Source organism: Eptesicus fuscus, chromosome 8 (assembly GCF_027574615.1).
Source record: "Eptesicus fuscus isolate TK198812 chromosome 8, DD_ASM_mEF_20220401, whole genome shotgun sequence".
NCBI lineage: Eukaryota > Metazoa > Chordata > Mammalia > Chiroptera > Vespertilionidae > Eptesicus > Eptesicus fuscus.
Window position 1 is genome coordinate 65,275,861 of NC_072480.1, and position 17,028 is coordinate 65,292,888.

The 17,028-nt window shown below is 40.8% G+C and overlaps 1 protein-coding gene across 5 annotated transcripts in view; it reads left to right on the plus strand.

Annotated features, from left to right (window-relative positions):
• Positions 1 to 17,028, plus strand: part of PCCA (propionyl-CoA carboxylase subunit alpha) — a 381,582-nt gene that overhangs the window by 356,907 nt on the left and 7,647 nt on the right. For all 5 annotated transcript variants that reach the window (XM_054719911.1, XM_054719917.1, XM_054719912.1 and 2 more), the window contains one exon: positions 11,147 to 11,287. In XM_054719911.1, the coding sequence (XP_054575886.1) occupies positions 11,147 to 11,287 (141 nt within the window). The remainder of the gene's footprint in view (positions 1 to 11,146; positions 11,288 to 17,028) is intronic.

The window sequence follows — 17,028 nt, forward strand, 5'->3', positions numbered from 1 at the left end:
TGTTCATAGCCAGCCAGTGAGAAGCACAGGTGGCAATCTGGACTGGCGATTGGCATCGGAAGTGGAGGGCAGTTATGTGGGACCGAGTCCTTAGCCTATCCCCAAGTAGTGTCGGAACGGAATTGAATTGCAGAACACCCAGTTGGTGTCCAAAGAAAGCTGGAGAATTGTTTGGTATGAGGAAAATGCTCACACATTTGGTGGCCAGAGTGTTCTGACCAGATTCAAGTATGAAAAACGGGTATTTTTTCCTTTCACTTAATTTCTGCTCTATTTGTAGACATGTATATTATTGATAATAACAAAAACAACATAAACAATAGCAAGAATGGCTATTAAATACTAATTTGGCATTTAATATGTGTTCTGAGCATTCCTCATATAAGAATTCACTTAATTCTCATAGCAACCTTTTAAAGTTGGCACTATTATCATCCACAATTTATAAATAAGGTATCTGAGACATGGAAAGTTTAAATAACTTTCCCAAATTCCCAAGTGATGGAGTTAGAAGTCTACATATATGATTTCAGATGCTAATTACTATTCTCACCTGCCTTCCAACCTGGGAGGGTTTCTTTAAAAGAGGGACTAAAACCAAGAGCCTATCTCATATTGATTACATCCTTTGTAGGACTCATATATTTATATTTATATCATGTCATTCATGTGGGGTTTTTTTCTCTCTGGCTAAATTATGGTGATTGAGGTCAGGAACTATTTTTTTCCTATTTATTTTGTATTCTTATATTGCCCAGATATGCTTGATAAGTGGTTTTTGAATGAATAAAGCAAACTGTTTCTCTGATTCACTGTGCATCTCTTTATGTGTCTAAGGAAGAGATACCCACAGAGTCCAGCACTGCCTGATCTAGAAGTTCTCTTAATATCAGAACCCTTCTTTTATTTTAGAGCGAGATGTGGTGTTTGGAAGATTTAATCTGTTTGCTCCCAAATGTAGAACCATAAAGCTAGAACTATAACCATTAGAAGTTACTAATATGAGATGTCTTATGCAATTTAAAAAAATTCACTACTGTCTCTTTTTGGACAATTAGAGATGTTTGGGAAGGAGACAGGAAATCATATTTGGTAAATCTATGCAGTGAGGTACTTGCTACTTTGCACGTCTTTGTCAATTTAATCCCCCAATCATTTGATACATGTACTATCTTGATTTTAGAAATGAAGATATTTGTTCTAAGAAGTTAGATCAGTTGGCCAAAAGGTGACATCTGTTAGGATGTCAAACTCATGTCATTTGGCTTTAAAAACTTGTGCTTTTCACTCTCCCTTGCTGTGTCCGACATGATGGCCATATCCCTACTTCCCTAGATTGACCATGTGGGTTTACAGGTCTCATTTACCCTCCAGTACTGTATGTTCTGTATAATGTACTATATGCTGCATGCCAGAAGTCCATTTAGCAGTTCAGGTTAAACTACCAAGATGTGTCATATTTCTAAACTACAAAATTGCTCCAATTTCCTGATAGTGAATCATTCCCAGGACTTTGGACCGATGGCTGTTGGGTTGTGTAGGGAAGGAAAACTTTCTCATCTATCCTCTTAGATTCGGTGCCTGGAGCCTTTCGAATTAAACTGACAAAGCCAGATTAACAAGAGAGAAAAAACAGATTATATTATGTATTTATATATGGGAGTTCACAAAGAAATGTGACCTATGGAGGCAGTTAGAACTCAGAGCTATATATCATTTTACAAAGGGCAATAAAATATGGAGAAGAGGACTAGGAAGAGGAGGGGATTCTGGGGTGGGAGTAAGTTGTGGGGAAGTAACTTGGAATGTATGATAAATAAGGGATATTTAGTAACTAGAGGCCCGGTGCATGAAATTCGAGCATGGAGGGGTGTGTCCCTCAGCCCTTGCCTGCACCCTCTCCAATCTGGGATCCCTCTCACAATCCAGGACTACTGGCTCCCAACTGCTCGCCTGCCTGCCTTCCTGATTGCCCCTAACCGCTTCTGCCTGCCAGCCTGATTGATGCCTAACTGCTCCCCTGCCAGCCTGATTGCCCCTAACTGCCCTTCCCTGAAGGCCTGGTCACCCCTAACTGCCCTCCCCTGAAGACCTGGTTACCCCTAACTGCCTTCCCCTGCAAGCCTGGTCACCCCTAACTGCCCTCCCCTGCAGGCCTGGTCACCCCTAACTGCCCTCCCCTGCAGGCCTGGTCACCCCCAACTGCCCTCCTCTGCAGGCCTGGTCCCCCCCAACTGCCCTCCCCTGCAGGCTTGATCGCCCCCAACTGCCCTCCCTTGCAGGCCTGGTCCCTCCCAACTGCCCTCCCCTGCTGCCATCTTGTGGCGGCCATCTTGTGTCCACATGGGGGCAGTCATCTTTGACCACATGGGGGCAGCCATCTTGTATGTTGGAGTGATGGTCAATTTGCATATTACTCTTTTATTAGATAGGATAAGGTTCGTTATGCAAGCTAACAGTGATCTCTAGAGTAGTTCTCTTCTTGGCACTGGGATGGCTCTCATCCTGGTAAGGTAGAGAGAGCTAACTTTACAAAGGAAATTATGCCCTGCTTTTAGACAGGAAGGTTATGCCCCGCTATTAGAGTACTAATTGCTTTCAACTCAAACAATCCTTACAGCCAAAGTGGAATATTTTGAGGTGGCCTACTATGATCCTCATTAGTTGTTTTCCCCTTTGATCTTCTCAACCAACAGTTTACTCCACAGTATTAGTATCAATTCTACTTTTGTCTCCTTTGTCTTTATATATTTTTGTTTCTGAATTTCTGAAAAATACAAGCCAACATCTTGACATACTAGATTCTGAATTTCTTTAGTGAATTCATAATAGCAAAATTATTTTATTGAAAAACCATATAAGGTCAAAGGTGTGTTGATGAGTCCCTGGCACTGGCACACTTCCCAGCCTGGTGTTCCAACTCAAGACAAAAGGACTTTCAGGGAAAGGCCAACCTCCCCGTCATTTTCCCAGTGCTCACTTATTCTGCACCCTATACACAGCATAACCTTAACTTGAGATGAGCAAAGAACAATTCAAATAGGAAAAAAGTGGGATGGAGACCATAGTGAAACGGTACACTTTCCTACCTATGTGCTTATTTACATAATTGTGTTTTTATAACATTTTCTGTACTTTTCCGTAAGCTGATACTGCCCTAATTATAGATTTTCAAGAGAACACTTCATTGTACCCCAAATTACATAGTGCTTTAAAAAGGTACCTTCTTACCAAGTACCTTATAAACTCCTAATTACATAAAACAATCCAGGATACAGAATAGAAACAGCCTGTGCTGTTAACAGATGTTGGTATTGTTATGTACTTGAATACAAGGCTTTTAAAGATCTGTAATATTTTTCTGGTGTAAAAAGGAAAGAAATGACTCATTATTGTCATGTGTCACGGAGACTCCTGATCAAACAGAACACACATGGTCTATTTTGTGAGTTCCGTACAGTGCATTGTCAATGGACTTGCCTTTGTGTGTGCAAAAGTGCCACTTATTCCAGCAAATTACCTTTGTACCTGCTTGTTAGACAGCTTGTGGGCACCTGGGCAAAGCAGAGGCTGGGTCCCTTTATCATGGCACACCTGCACGCGGCATCCCCACAGCGCCAAGCACTGGGGAAGTGGCCCCATTAACAGATCGCTCCTCCAGACCCCACCGAGGGCTTGCCCTCAGCGCACTCGTTCCCGCAGGTGGAGGGGGGCTGGCTTCCTGTACCACAGCGTCTTTTGTTCCATCTTTTCTGGGTCTGTCTTAAGGCACAGACACAGTGATGCAAATAACAAGGAAAGTGACCTCAGTGGAGCACAACTGAGGATATTAACCCTATTAAGTATTGGGCTTAATGTTTAATTTGCAATTTTCAGCGCCATTGTTAAAAAAAGAAAAGCTTCTTAGGACATTACGAGTTGGAAAGACCCTGTGTTTCTGATTAAAGAACAAAACTTTTAAAAATTGGATTCGAATTTTGTATTATTGACAAACATTCCCATATGTTTTTCTCCAGGGAAAATTGTCTCTGGGAACAAGCCAGAGATACACACAAATTAACTCATTCCGTCACAGGTTTTGATATTAGCTTTAAGGTAGTTCTCCTTTTCTCTAAGAAAACCTTCTCTTTTGTAGCAAGCATTTTGAAAGTTGAGGTGCTGAAATGGGTTTCATGTTTTTTTGCTGTTTTTTGGTGTGTGTTTTGTAATTTTCTTCCCACCCTGATTTTTGCGATTCTTCCCTGGAAAACTGGCCTTAATGAGATTGTTGTTCCTTGTGGTACATTGACTGGCCCAGCAAGACTGAAGTTCAAGAACCAACTCAGCAGTAAAAAAAATAAAACCTTGACTATAGATTGATTCATAAATGTAAGTGAGCTAGTGTTGAAAGTGATGCATTATGTCACTGCAACATATTGACATTATCAATTATATGTCATTAAACAGCTAAGCTAACTGAATGATTTACTTTGTGTTTAACTGCCTTTCAATTAAAGGGAGCAAATGCTGAGGAACTGGGATGCAATATCAGTAACCATATATTTTCTCCTGTTAACACCAGCATCGCTGACCCGCACATGAGGGGCGTTTGAGCATTTTGCTGCGGGCTGTGCTGCCCTAGTTTAAACAAGCGATTAATGATTGGGAGCAGGCCTGAACACTGCTCCGGGTCTTTTCCTTCATGCATTTCCATGATGTCACCTCGCTGCATGCTTGGGAGGCGTTATTTCAGGGTAGTTCACACTATTTGCCTGGCATTTGTTTCCATTGCAAGAGTCCTTGATGTTTCTTCACAGTTGTTTTTTAAAAAAATAGTTTTTAGCATAAGGACCTAAACCTTAGCTTGTTGGTTTTCCAGTAGCAATACAGGTGTTCCCAGTTTTGCAGTCAGACATGGCTACTCTGTATCGTGAAAGGTAGACTGTTGCCATCAACAAAGGAGCTCTAGACTTTTTTCCCCAGGTTTCAGTGGTGATAACTTGAACCAGACATCTAGTTTCTTGGGACATTGTTTTATTGTCTTGCAAGTTAATACGGTATTTGGATTTCACAAGGCTAAACGATACAAAGGGGTTCTCAAATGTGCACATATATGAACTGTTACTCTGAAGTTGAGAATGTGCACTATTAACTGACCCGCTGCATTTGTTCTCTGTGTAAAATTTTGTTATAACAGTGCTAATTACTAAGCAGCTGAATTTGTGAAAAAATGCACAGCAGTAATTTGCACCTTACTGTTGCTTTGCCATTAAAGAGATTGTGAACACATACATCGGGCACATGCAATTGATTTATGAAATTCTGAAGAACATGTTTCTTTATGGATCTTTAACAGTTGGACTTTGTAGCATTTGGTTTCTATATTTGTGCCTTTGAGACCTCATATTACCCCAATAAGAGCTGTGGAGTGCTGAATAGAATGTTTGAAACAGGAAGAATAGCGTTTTTGCAGTAAGACCGAAACTTTTAAATTATTACATATGCTTTTGTTTACTTTTTGCTAGTTTTAAAAAAAGAAGATCTCCTACCGATGTGAAATCATGAACTGCAGTAGTCAGATTTGAGTGTTTTGGTGACAGTGTTAAAATGGCTATTTCAGTGGCAAGTGACATGGTTCTGTTCTGTTGGATTCACAGCCTGCATAGATGCTTCTCCTTATTTATTTATTTATTTATTTAGCCCTGTGGGTGGGTCAGAAACGTCCGCTTCAGGTAGTTTACAAGTGTTACTTATTAACCCATGAGCCCAAAACCCAGATAGGGAGTTCTGACTATTTGAAAACTGCACATTCCACGTTTTCATAAGTGTACATTTAGATTAATTTCACATAACTCTTACTTGGAATTCTGACAGCCAGCAACTTTAAAAAGAAATTTGTGTTTTTAAAAGGAATGTGAAAAATTAAAATTTCTTTTCCACTACCGCAAGTTTTTCTGTACTTTTCAGAAACCCTGCTCAGGGGCAGAAAGGAAAGGTTTCAAAGGAACCTCATCTCCATATGGTTTTACTCGATAATCCTTTATCCACCATCTTCAACCCTCATTCCTTTGCTTTCTTGCCTGTGGCTACATTTCTATCTCTGCATCAATTAACACAGTGATTTATACAACAAGCAAGCAGTTTAGAGGTAATGGTACACAATTAACATCTCATTCCACCATAAAGGGTATGCTAAATACCCCAGTCATTGCTTTCTCTGCCTGGAATTGAAATAAGTGTTTGTCCTAATTCATATGCTATCTGATGTGAAGTGGGCCTGCTTTGTACTGCAGTACACCATTAATCTAATTATAGATAGCTGCAAATGAAGTGCTGTCTGAGCGAGGAGATTGAAGAAAATAGCCTTTTGTCATTTAGCATGACTCTGTGAAGCAAGATCACACTTTACAGGGCAATACTGCAAAATGGAAATCTCAATAATATTGCTGCCTGTTGCATCTTTTCTAATTACAACAGCATTGTAAACACCACTGGGCGCTGGTATAAATAGAGCTGTAGATATGCCGTCCTGTGGGCTGTCGGAGAAAGTCCTCCGAGTGCTGTTGGATTAAATGATGCATCCTGATTGACAGCTACCTTGAGACTGTGCCGATGGAGTTGTCACGGCTCTGTGCTAACCGGCTGCTCCGGCGCCGGCAGCTGTAGGCGGTGCCTTCACCTGGGTTGTACCTCCGTCAGGACACCTCAGGCTTTAAGTCTGTGTCTCCAGTATTGTTTTGTGGAGATTTCGGCGGGTTGGGTTGGGTCGGGTCTAATACTAAAGTAGAGGGGAATGCGTTTTGCCTGGCTTTGGACCCTTGCTATGGTTTTCCTCAAGTGTTCATTGTGTATCTCACAGGGAACGTAGGCAAGAAAAACAAAACAAGTTTGGATTACATTTCTGATGCCACCTAAGGGTTTTAATTTGCATTAGTGGTTTTCTCTTTTTCTAGCATGCTGTTGTTTTAAAAGATACATCATTTTTGCAGCTAGTCCTTTCGGTTTCTTTAAAAACACTGGCGGTTTTTCTGTAGCTCAAGTCAGGAAAGTAGACTTTAGGGGCATATTTGAGTGCTGGCTCTCAGTGCCCCACTCTGAAAGTGAAGACACATCTTAATGTTGGAGACCCTTGGGACCAGAAGGTACAGAACTTTGAATAAGAAGAGTCCTGTATTTGAAGAAATGGACCTGCCACCTCACTAAGTAAGTGAGGGCCGTTGGACAGGAGTATATGGCTAATGCTTCAGGACGTTAGGACAATTGATGTAAAATAATCCACAGTAAAGGTTCCTCACTTAAGGTTCAGTGTTTACTCTGGTGCAGTGTTGGCTGAGATGGCCCCCAGTTGACATGAAAAAGCAATACGGTTCATTCATATATCCTCCTTGTTGGGAGAATGGCGTAGAAATGGAAACTGGAGCTGTGTTACTTTAAGAGCAATGCAGCTAAAGGCTTAAAAATCACAACTGAAAAAAATAGGTAAAGCAAACCAACAGCACTCATCTTGCCAGGAGCCCACAGACCCCTAAATCATACAGACACCTGAGAACGTGGGATATGTAAACTCGCTGTGAAGCTGGAGGCCTTCGAGAGAAGCACATGGATTTAAACTCCATAAGGAGCTACACACACTAAACGAATGCAGACACCAGCAAGATGGTGTTTTGTGTGACATCTGAGTGGGGTGCATCCCTAGTGAGGGCTGCTTGTGTCCCAGACTGTTTTGTGAATGGCAGAGGTGGGCGTGCCCACTTGCAGGGTGTTTTTGTTAACCCAAACCATGATTGGCTCCCTCCTCCCCCAACAACCACAGCTCTGGGCTCCCATCTTTTCCTTTTTATTTTTTATCAGGTTTCATGTTAAGAGCTGTATGTTAATTTTTAAAAACAATTCTATTATGTTCATTTTCATTGTCCATCTCTTATAGTTTTCTTCCTGGTCCTTTCATGTCTGGTGTGATCCCTTTTTCTCTCTTTCTTTTGAACTTTTTGGGAGAAATTTTCTTGTTAGACATGGTTTACCATTGTAGACACCATAAAATTAATTTGCTTAGAGACCTGGGCTTGGGTTATTTTACCATAATTAGATCATGAGGTAAGACCTTGGTCCCTCCCCTTATTGTGTGTGTGGACTGAGGAGTCTGGCCAGGCTAAGCTGGGGAGCACCTGTTCTACTTACCCGGTGAGGTGTTTTTTTCAAGAACGTATTAATTTGACTGTGGTTTGGAGAGTACCTCCCAAAACCCAGAGTGAGGTTCCGTCTGCTGATGACCCGAAGCTACTGAACCAGCAAGCAGCTCCTAATCCCTCAGGCAGACGATCCTCATGACCTTGCAGGGTGATCCCCTCTGCTGCTACTAGGATTGCGCTTCTCCGTGCTGTCCACTAGCCTTCTACAATCAGGGACTTTTACTCCCAAAGCATCAAGTTCGTGGTTTTTCTGCTTGAAAACAATAACAACGGCTTAAAATCCACACTCTCCAGGGACATTTTACAGAGCCCATTAGGAATATTGAAATGCCTCGCGTAAAGCCAGGCTGCACTGCACGCGTCATAGGGCATTTTCCTGAAATCTCTCAATTACTTGGCTGCTCTGCCCGTGCCCCCTAAGAATTCAGGGAAACCAATAAATAGCAGTTTTGATCATAAACTTTGAAAGCCCGAGTGTACATTCTTAAATGACTTCTTTTCTGGGGCATCAAAAACCTTTCACGGTTCTCACCCGGCAATTCATTCTGATGGGCCCATATGCTGCACTCCACTTAGATCCCGTCCTGGCAAGCACCCCCTGCACGCCGCACGGGCGAGCCAAGAGGTTGTTTTAAGAAGGCGTGTTTGCATGGGCATGCTCAAGGGGTCAGGACAACATCAAAGGTAATCTTAAAAAGAGAACCTCCCCGATGCCTCCTCCTTTCATATTCAGAGAGGTCATTTCTAAGCCAACTATTTGCAGCCAGGCCTCTCCTGAGGCATTTACCCCGTTGTTATTTTTTTTTTTTTTTTTTTGCCTGTGATTACAATAAGTCACTTATCCCCAAACAGATTTTAAGAACAATAAACAAATACAAAAGGAAAAGGAACATCTCATCAATAACAAAGACCTCATCTAAAGGCCCCAAGTTTTGTGGCTTTTTTACATCTCTTTCCAAGCAAAGCAGGAGTCCTACAGAGAAAGGAATCTGAAAGATAGGAAAATTATAAAAATAGTAAGAGGATCCAGTTTTAGTCAGGATCTTGTCATTTCTGGGGCAAAATGGAGCTTGGGACAGTCTTAGCTCTTTATTTATATTAAGGCTTGTTTGTAATATACTAGTAGCTAAAATTAGTTTTTAAGGGTATCCACTGTTGTGAAATGTGATAAATTCTTTATTTTCAGTGTAGAAAGATACTTTCCCTGAATTTAGTGCTTACATTTTGAAGCCAAGTTGTGTACCAAAACCCACCAAAAAAAAAACAGATCTGCATGCTGCACTGAAAACCAGAGAACTGGGCCCAATGCTGATCACTCCCTGGGGAGGAGCCGCCAGGGTGCAGCCAGCTAGAAGAGGAACTTTTTGTTGATGGTGCTTCTAATGTTGGACTTCCTTTCTAAGGCAGACAGCACAGACACTAAAGCTGTGCAATTTGGTACAATTATATTCTCCCCTCTCTTTCTCTCCTGTAATGAAGGACTTGGAGGTACAATTCCTCGTTGATAAATAGTCCCTCTCTGCCTGGAATGTTTATTAGGCTGACAGCAGAGCGCACTCTTCTCGCTTTTTCCCTTGCCACTTATGATTCAGATGAATTTTAATAGGAGCAAAAAAGCTTTTATTTGCACTGTAATTTCACTTAAGGATCATATCCTTCAGAAGCTGGCAGACACTTGTATGTCTTGATTGCAAAACACACACTCAGGAGTAAAGAAACATGCAAAAGATGTTATTCTTCAACCTGTCACAGTGCCGTTCATCTGCTCTGACTTAGGCCATCAAAGCGCTTCCTTGGGGCCCTCCCCCACCCTCCCCCCCTCTTTAAATAGGCCCGCAAAGAGCACACTTAAAGATTTCCGCCAACCCTGCACCGAATTAAAGGGGGAATTCTATTTTGCTTTTGCATCCCTGCCATCATGATGCCCACAGGAGGCTTTAGGTTACAGCAGCTTTTTTGAACAAAATGGGGCCGCCTGGATGCTGCAATCTGTCTCCCCGGGGGGAATGCGATCTGGGAGGGATCCAAGAATCTTCAGGTGGCCCTTCCCACTTCACCGACGAACACGTCCCCCCACCATTTTATCTTGTTTCTGTTTACGTAGACCAAACTGAGGCTCACCTGTTTATTCACAGAGATCCAGGATTTTTCCTGCTGGGCAGAAATTCTCTCCACCAGAAATGTCCTGTTTGAACTGCCTTTGGTGCACCCCTAATTGTTTGTGAGCCACCTACAAACGGCGCCGTTAAAATACTTGGCTGTGCATATCATTTTCTTTCAATGGTTTTAAACTCTTGTTATATTATCCCTTAATACAGAAGATATTCTCATCATATTTCATCTGTATCTATCCTAACCACCTTATTACAGAAAGTCTACATAATGCCGTGCCTAAAAAGAAAGGCTAACATTTTCAGTCGTGAATATAACATTTTATGTCACTAGAAAAAAATTGAATTTTAAGTATTGTTTTGCCCAAAGTGAACAATGAAACCCTTTGTCTTAAGTTATTGATACGTAGAACAGCAGCCCCCTTGAGGGAGTGGGGCGTTAGAGACAGCAGTCTGCTGCCATCTACTGGTGTGTGCTCACAGTCGCCCCTTTTTCCCTTTGGCTGACCCAGCTCACGGAACTGGCGTTAATTGGGATAAGTTTTGTAAGCGGTGAAGGGAAAACAGAAAATGCTCAGTTTCCTTTATAAAGTGTTCAGATGTTTTCTTCATGTAACAAAATGATGACTATTTATCACTAATTAATTACAGAGGAGTTCTTATTTCAAGAAATCTCTTAAATAAGTGGCTCATAACATATGCCAGAAACAGATTAATTTACTTTGTTTTTATGTACAATAATTAAAAAGCCTGTGACTTTGAAGGTATTATCATTTAAATTTAAAAGGTAAAAGCTGGTTTTGAATGAATGCTACTTTTGAGAAAAGCGTTCATCATTTAAGCTCACTTATGTTGTTTTTCCTTAAGTACAAGGTGCATATCTTAACCAAACTCGCCGCAGAATTGAACAGATTTATGCTGGAAAAAGTGGCTGAGGATACAAGCAGCACTCTTCGCTCCCCGATGCCTGGCATGGTGGTGGCCGTCTCGGTCAAGCCTGGGGACATGGTAAGGAGCATGCCTGCCTGTGGGGCGGGGGCCGACTGAAGCGTGGCTACGTCCGGTGCAGGTCTTTCTCGAGTCATACTACCGCCCACAAAACAGCAAAGTAGCTTTTGTGCATATTTTGCCCAACTGTTCCCATTTGAATCAGATTAGTAACAGTATCTGAGTGCCCCTCCCCTCAAATGATCTGGAACTGGAACCGAAATAAGGCCTAATTCATTCAGTTATTAGGCAAATTTGGAGTTTCAGAAGTATCCTACTTAAAATTTCTATTTACTCTCTTAGCTCTCTGTGCGTTAAGCATCCCTGAAGAAAACTCATAGCAAACTATAATCCTTCCGATGGGGAATTTTTGGCATAGTTTATGGAGAAAAAGGGGAGGGAACTAAGGAAAGTTAACTCTGTAATCATGTAGCACCAGAGCGCTTCCCTAACTTGATAAATAAAACTTAGAATCCCCATTCTAAGTGTTTCATTTCAATTTTGTGACATGAAGGCACAAATCAAAGCTCTCTTAATATTTCCTCACACATTCGGTCTCACGATGGTGTGCTGTGGACAAATTGGTGGGATCCATGCATTTTCTGAAAGCATGGTTAGAAATTATTAACAGTAAAAGTAAAAAGAAAACAAAGATTTAACCAGAAGGTTTCTAGGGGGCATGCTAATACTTGCATTTTTGTTTATGTGCCACCATCAGTAAGGGCCAAACATGATAGTCTTTCATGAATGAGATGGTAATTCCATTTTGTGACTCAGTTAAGTCACAGGGGTTTATATATTTTCCCGTAAAAATTACATTAAAACTGCTTCTGTATTTCTTTATTAACAAAATAACATTGAGGAAAAACTCACTTAGTTGTCATTGGATACTAGAAAAGAATTTATAATAAATTAATATTAAGAAAAATAATCAGTTTCAGTTATTGAAATGATTAGCCCTGAAATTGACACATGAAGTTGGAAAACTGACAACAGTTGTTTTACCTGATGATATAGAAATGGAATGATCAGCTTTTCTAGAAAATCATAAAAGAGGCTAAGGAGCTCTGAATCATTACATTTATTTAGGAAACATTGACATTCCTGGAAAGATTTGGGAGAGATGATACTTTAAAATCATATATATGTGATGAATATAGGGAGGGGCTTGCTTTGTATTTCTTCATCCTAAAGGGTTAGGTTCTAAGGAGACAGTCCCCGGCCTTGGCAGTAAGCTGTGTGCACTCACACTCACCATCAGCACCGTCAGTGGAATCTGCCATAGGTAAACAATGTGAGTGGTGGTGGTTGTTTTTTTCATCTTCCTTCTTAAGCTTTTTTCTGGAAGCCACATGGGCTGTATACTGAGCTTGTCAGTCCTAATTGTGTGGTTTTAATCGTGAAATCACATTTGTGCTTTTTAAAAAATGAGTGTTTAATGGCAATCCTTACTTTTCCAACACCTGAGTCAAAACCTGAGAGGCGGGAGGTGGCTCCTGCTGAGCGTGGAGGGCCGTGCAGGTGGCAGGCCTGCTCCCCCACGTGCTCCGGCCTCCTGGCTGGGGCAGTGCTGGGGTGGAGCACAGGCAGCGTGCAGCCTTCTTGCTTCCAACAACTGCTCCCTCCTCCTCTGGCTTCTCCAGCTATCAGAAGGGTTTAGGCTCATGCTTTTCATTTCCTGGTTAATAATTTAATGTGGGAAAGCAGGGCATTTAGTCAAATGGAACAATGTGTATTCGTTTTTGGTTCATTGGGGTAGCTCAGATATTGAAAACCACCACCAGTCATTAAATGTGGGTATTCAAGAATGGCTTAATTTGAGAACGTATTCCTTTAAAGTCAGAGGACATGGCTGGGGGGGTATACCCTCAGTGGACTGACTCCCCATCTCTGTATCCTTCACCTTCCGTATAAATGCTCTTTGTGCGCATGTGCCTAGGCTGGGCTGGGAGAGCAAATGCTTTCTTTTTATTTCTCTCCACCTCCCAGAGCCACTTCTGGCTCTGGCAGAACTTCCTTTTATATTTTGTGACATTATGTTTTGATAAAATAGTGTTCACTCTTGAGTTACTATTTGTGAAAAATGTCCCAAAACGCTAATACCTAAACCAAATGCAGGGCGAGACGTTTATTTGTCAGCTCTTACTACTCATATAGTTAAATCTGCCTCGTGTAATTAAAACACAAGAAACTTCCCTTGGACCAAGGGCAAGCCACTTACTCAAGGCCGCTGTAGGAAAATAATACTTGTACCTTTTAAGTTTTGAGGTTTAAAATTATTGTAACACTGCAGGGCATGTTGTGCTGTTCTCAGCAATAACAATAGCTGAGCCAAGGTCCCACTTTTATCAATAGGAAGAGAATGGAATCAATCATCTGTGTATTTTCAAGGAAAACAAGGAACTGAAAAAACAACTCGGCCTACAAGTATTCTCTTTTCTTTGAAATGTTTTGTGTAGGTTAAATTCCAGTTATCTGTAATTTTTACATTTAGCTGAAATAAAACTTCACAAATCTTAGACTGGGGAGCCTGGCAATAATGTGTTCCACAAAAGTGTCACATAAATAATAAATAACAAATCTCGGTTGTGAAGTAAGCAATTTGGACAAAGTTAAGAGAAAAATCTCAGGACAGGATGCTTTGGGTGGCAGTTGAGAAGCAGAGAGTGGGCTGAAGAAGCCAGCTCTCACTCTGCACGCTGCCAGTAGGTTCAGACAGCAAAAGTTCCTAATACTTTCCAGTGTCTGCTGTGTACTATTTAGCATTAAGTCTGGTAGTGACATCTTTTTAAATGGTTATGTAATAGCCTTTTTGAACATGCAGGGCGGTGATGCTAGTTAATAAACAGTAAAATGCATATATACAAACAAACCAATTAGAAACTAAGCAGAACTGGGTCATAAAAGTCTAGAATCACACGTTTAATCCAGAAAACAAGTGATCAGATGACTTTTATACGCCTGTCTTATATGCTTTTTTGATAAGAGTTGTGAAAATATTTTTAAGGACTGATTTTCATTTCATTTTGAAAAATAGCCATTTTTCTGTACATTTAACACTATCATAACCTGGGGGCACTTCTATAATCAAAGTTAGCATTTTTAATAACATGTTTTCACTATTTTCATTTCTATCTTTATGATATTCTTGAACAAAAATATTAAATATATATTCTTTCAGAATAATGGCTGAATACATTCTTTTTCCAGCATTAGACTTCTAGCTGTTGAAATTTTTGCACAGTTTTCATTTGACTTTGAAGTATAAAAATAAAGTCATCATGAGCACATTTGTTTTGTTAGCCTTTTGATATCAGAAAGAAAACAAAAAATAAAAATAACCATGAGGCAACCCAATGGGATATTTTAATATTGCATTTAATTAAGATTTGTTCTAGTTATGTTTAGATTTTGCAGTCATCTCAGATTTGTGTCAGAAATATTTATCTTATTTAATACATCCAAAGTTTAGTGGGACATGACCCAGAAGCAAGCTGTATACCATTTATGTTTCTTTCTTTCTTAATTATTACTTTTGATTTATTAGTTTGTGAGACCAGGTAAAATGGTAGATTGACATCAATTACCTGTTGCTGGTTTTTCCTGCCACTTAGCCAGTCCAGTGTTAGTGAGACAGATGGAATATCTGGGGGGCCAAGATGAGGACGATGTGCTTTATAGCAGGACTGATATTCAGTAGCAGGTAATTGTGATTGTTGTTCTCATAAACAGTGACTTAGGCCAAAAAACCACATCGGTGTAGTATAAAGTGTACCAATGAAAACATCAAACTTAGGGTCATTAATGGGAGCATCACCCAGATTTCACCCTGATTTTTTTTCCTCCTTTGCATGTGCTCCTTCAGGGGAGAGCACCCGAGCAGGTGGATGGGTGAGCATGAGAGTCACACCTCCTCTTTGTCCCTAAACCACCTGCAGTTGAGCTTACAGCTGATCTTGGAGAAATCGCTAATAAACTTGGTGCAAGACCTTTATTTTTCATGTCTTGAGTAAGCAGGATTTGAAACCTCCTCTGCGCTTAGGTATTCCCGATGAAAAGGGTTGGCTTGGGCCCTCCTGATGTGTGTTTGCCTGGCAGTGACTTGTGTACCCCATGCAGCCCAGTATCAGTAATCGCATCTTTCCCTGGCAGAGGACCTGACCTGGCTGTTTGATAGATTTTCCAGTTTTTGGATACCTTGATTTACAATCAGGAAATAATTGCAATAATTAAATTTACATATTTTATAGCAGTAGTTATTCAAGCAGTTTATTTGATAAGGTGCCAATTTTTCATCCGAACCTCAGATTGTATTTCAAAGCACATGTAGATTCATAATTCAGTATTTAACACTTTTATACTTTGTTATGAAATAGTATGAACATACAGAAAGTTATAAACAATAGCATGCTCTCTGCTTGCCTAATTTACCACATTTGCTTTCCATTTTATTTAACACTAAAACACTGCTTATGCAGTGAATTTGCCCTGTGTTCTTTCCAGTTGGATTCAGGTAACCACTGTCCTGAATGTGGCCTTTTAATCTTTTCCAGGTAGCATTTACTTTTAAACATTAGGGACAATTATTGTTGGAGTAAAAAATTTGGGAATTTTTACAACGTAATGATAATTATCAATATAAGAAAATATTTTTATAGATTAATCAACAAATTAAATATTATAGGAGAGTCTTCTGCAAATTTGGCATTTGATTGAATTTTTCTAGGAATGACCTGTTTGGGATTATAGGAGATGTTTGTTAGCTTTGCTTTAAACATTTTTGAAGATAAAAGTTCTCAACTGGACCAAGTTTCAAAATATCCTTCCTCACCCTTTTGCAAAAAAAAAAAAAATTTCTCCGAATCCTTTAAAACAGCACACTTCACAGAGATAGTGGATCCAGACTGATTTCTTAAAGATATTGTAAGTGACATCAATTTTCACTAGTTCTCTTTGTTACGAGAGGCGTTGGCTCTAGTTTTGAGCTAACTTAAAGGGCAGTAGGGTGTAATATTTTTCTTCATTTTAAGGAATTTTAAGAAAAACTGGACATGTTTAATATTGGCCACAACTCTGTATTCTTTCCCCAAGCCTTTCAGCTCCCTGCTTTGAGACCCACTGCACCATTCCAGGGGGGCTGCCCCAGCGGGAGCCCGGGGAGCATGGGCAGAGGTGGGGGCCTGCAGGCCCTCCGAGCCATCTGCTTTGGTGGAGTATGTTACTTCTCCTGCTCGTGCCCTCCTGAGTCAGGTGGCTGGTGCACAAACCCGTTAGAGGAGACCTCAGATTGGAGGGAGATAAGGGGTTTGGAGGCATTGCCGTCACCTGCCTTCTCTTTCTTTGTAATTTGACGATGGTTCATTCCGTTATTGCTTAAATACTGCACAACCTCCCTGGGTGTCTTCTCCCTCCCTCTTTACATGAAGATGTTGGGATGTGAATGCACATTTCTTCGTCAGGGGATATTTACCAGCCTATCTTACCAGCTCAGAAAGAGGAAGTTATTACAATCAGATTCTAGCAGTGCCTTTTAACCAAAGCTGAGATGCCTTTTTCCTGTGGCTAACTGCGTCTTTCCTCAGATCTAAGGGCTTTAAAATGCATTGCATTCAGGCACCTGTGTTCTAAGTAGAACTGCCTTTAAAAATGTAATTGAAGGATTTTCACTTTTGTGGAGTCGTCAGCAGGGTTGATATTGATCCGTGCTTTCGGGGGGCCCAGTGCAGCAGAAGGGGAGACTGCAGCGGGCCGGTAAGCCCTCC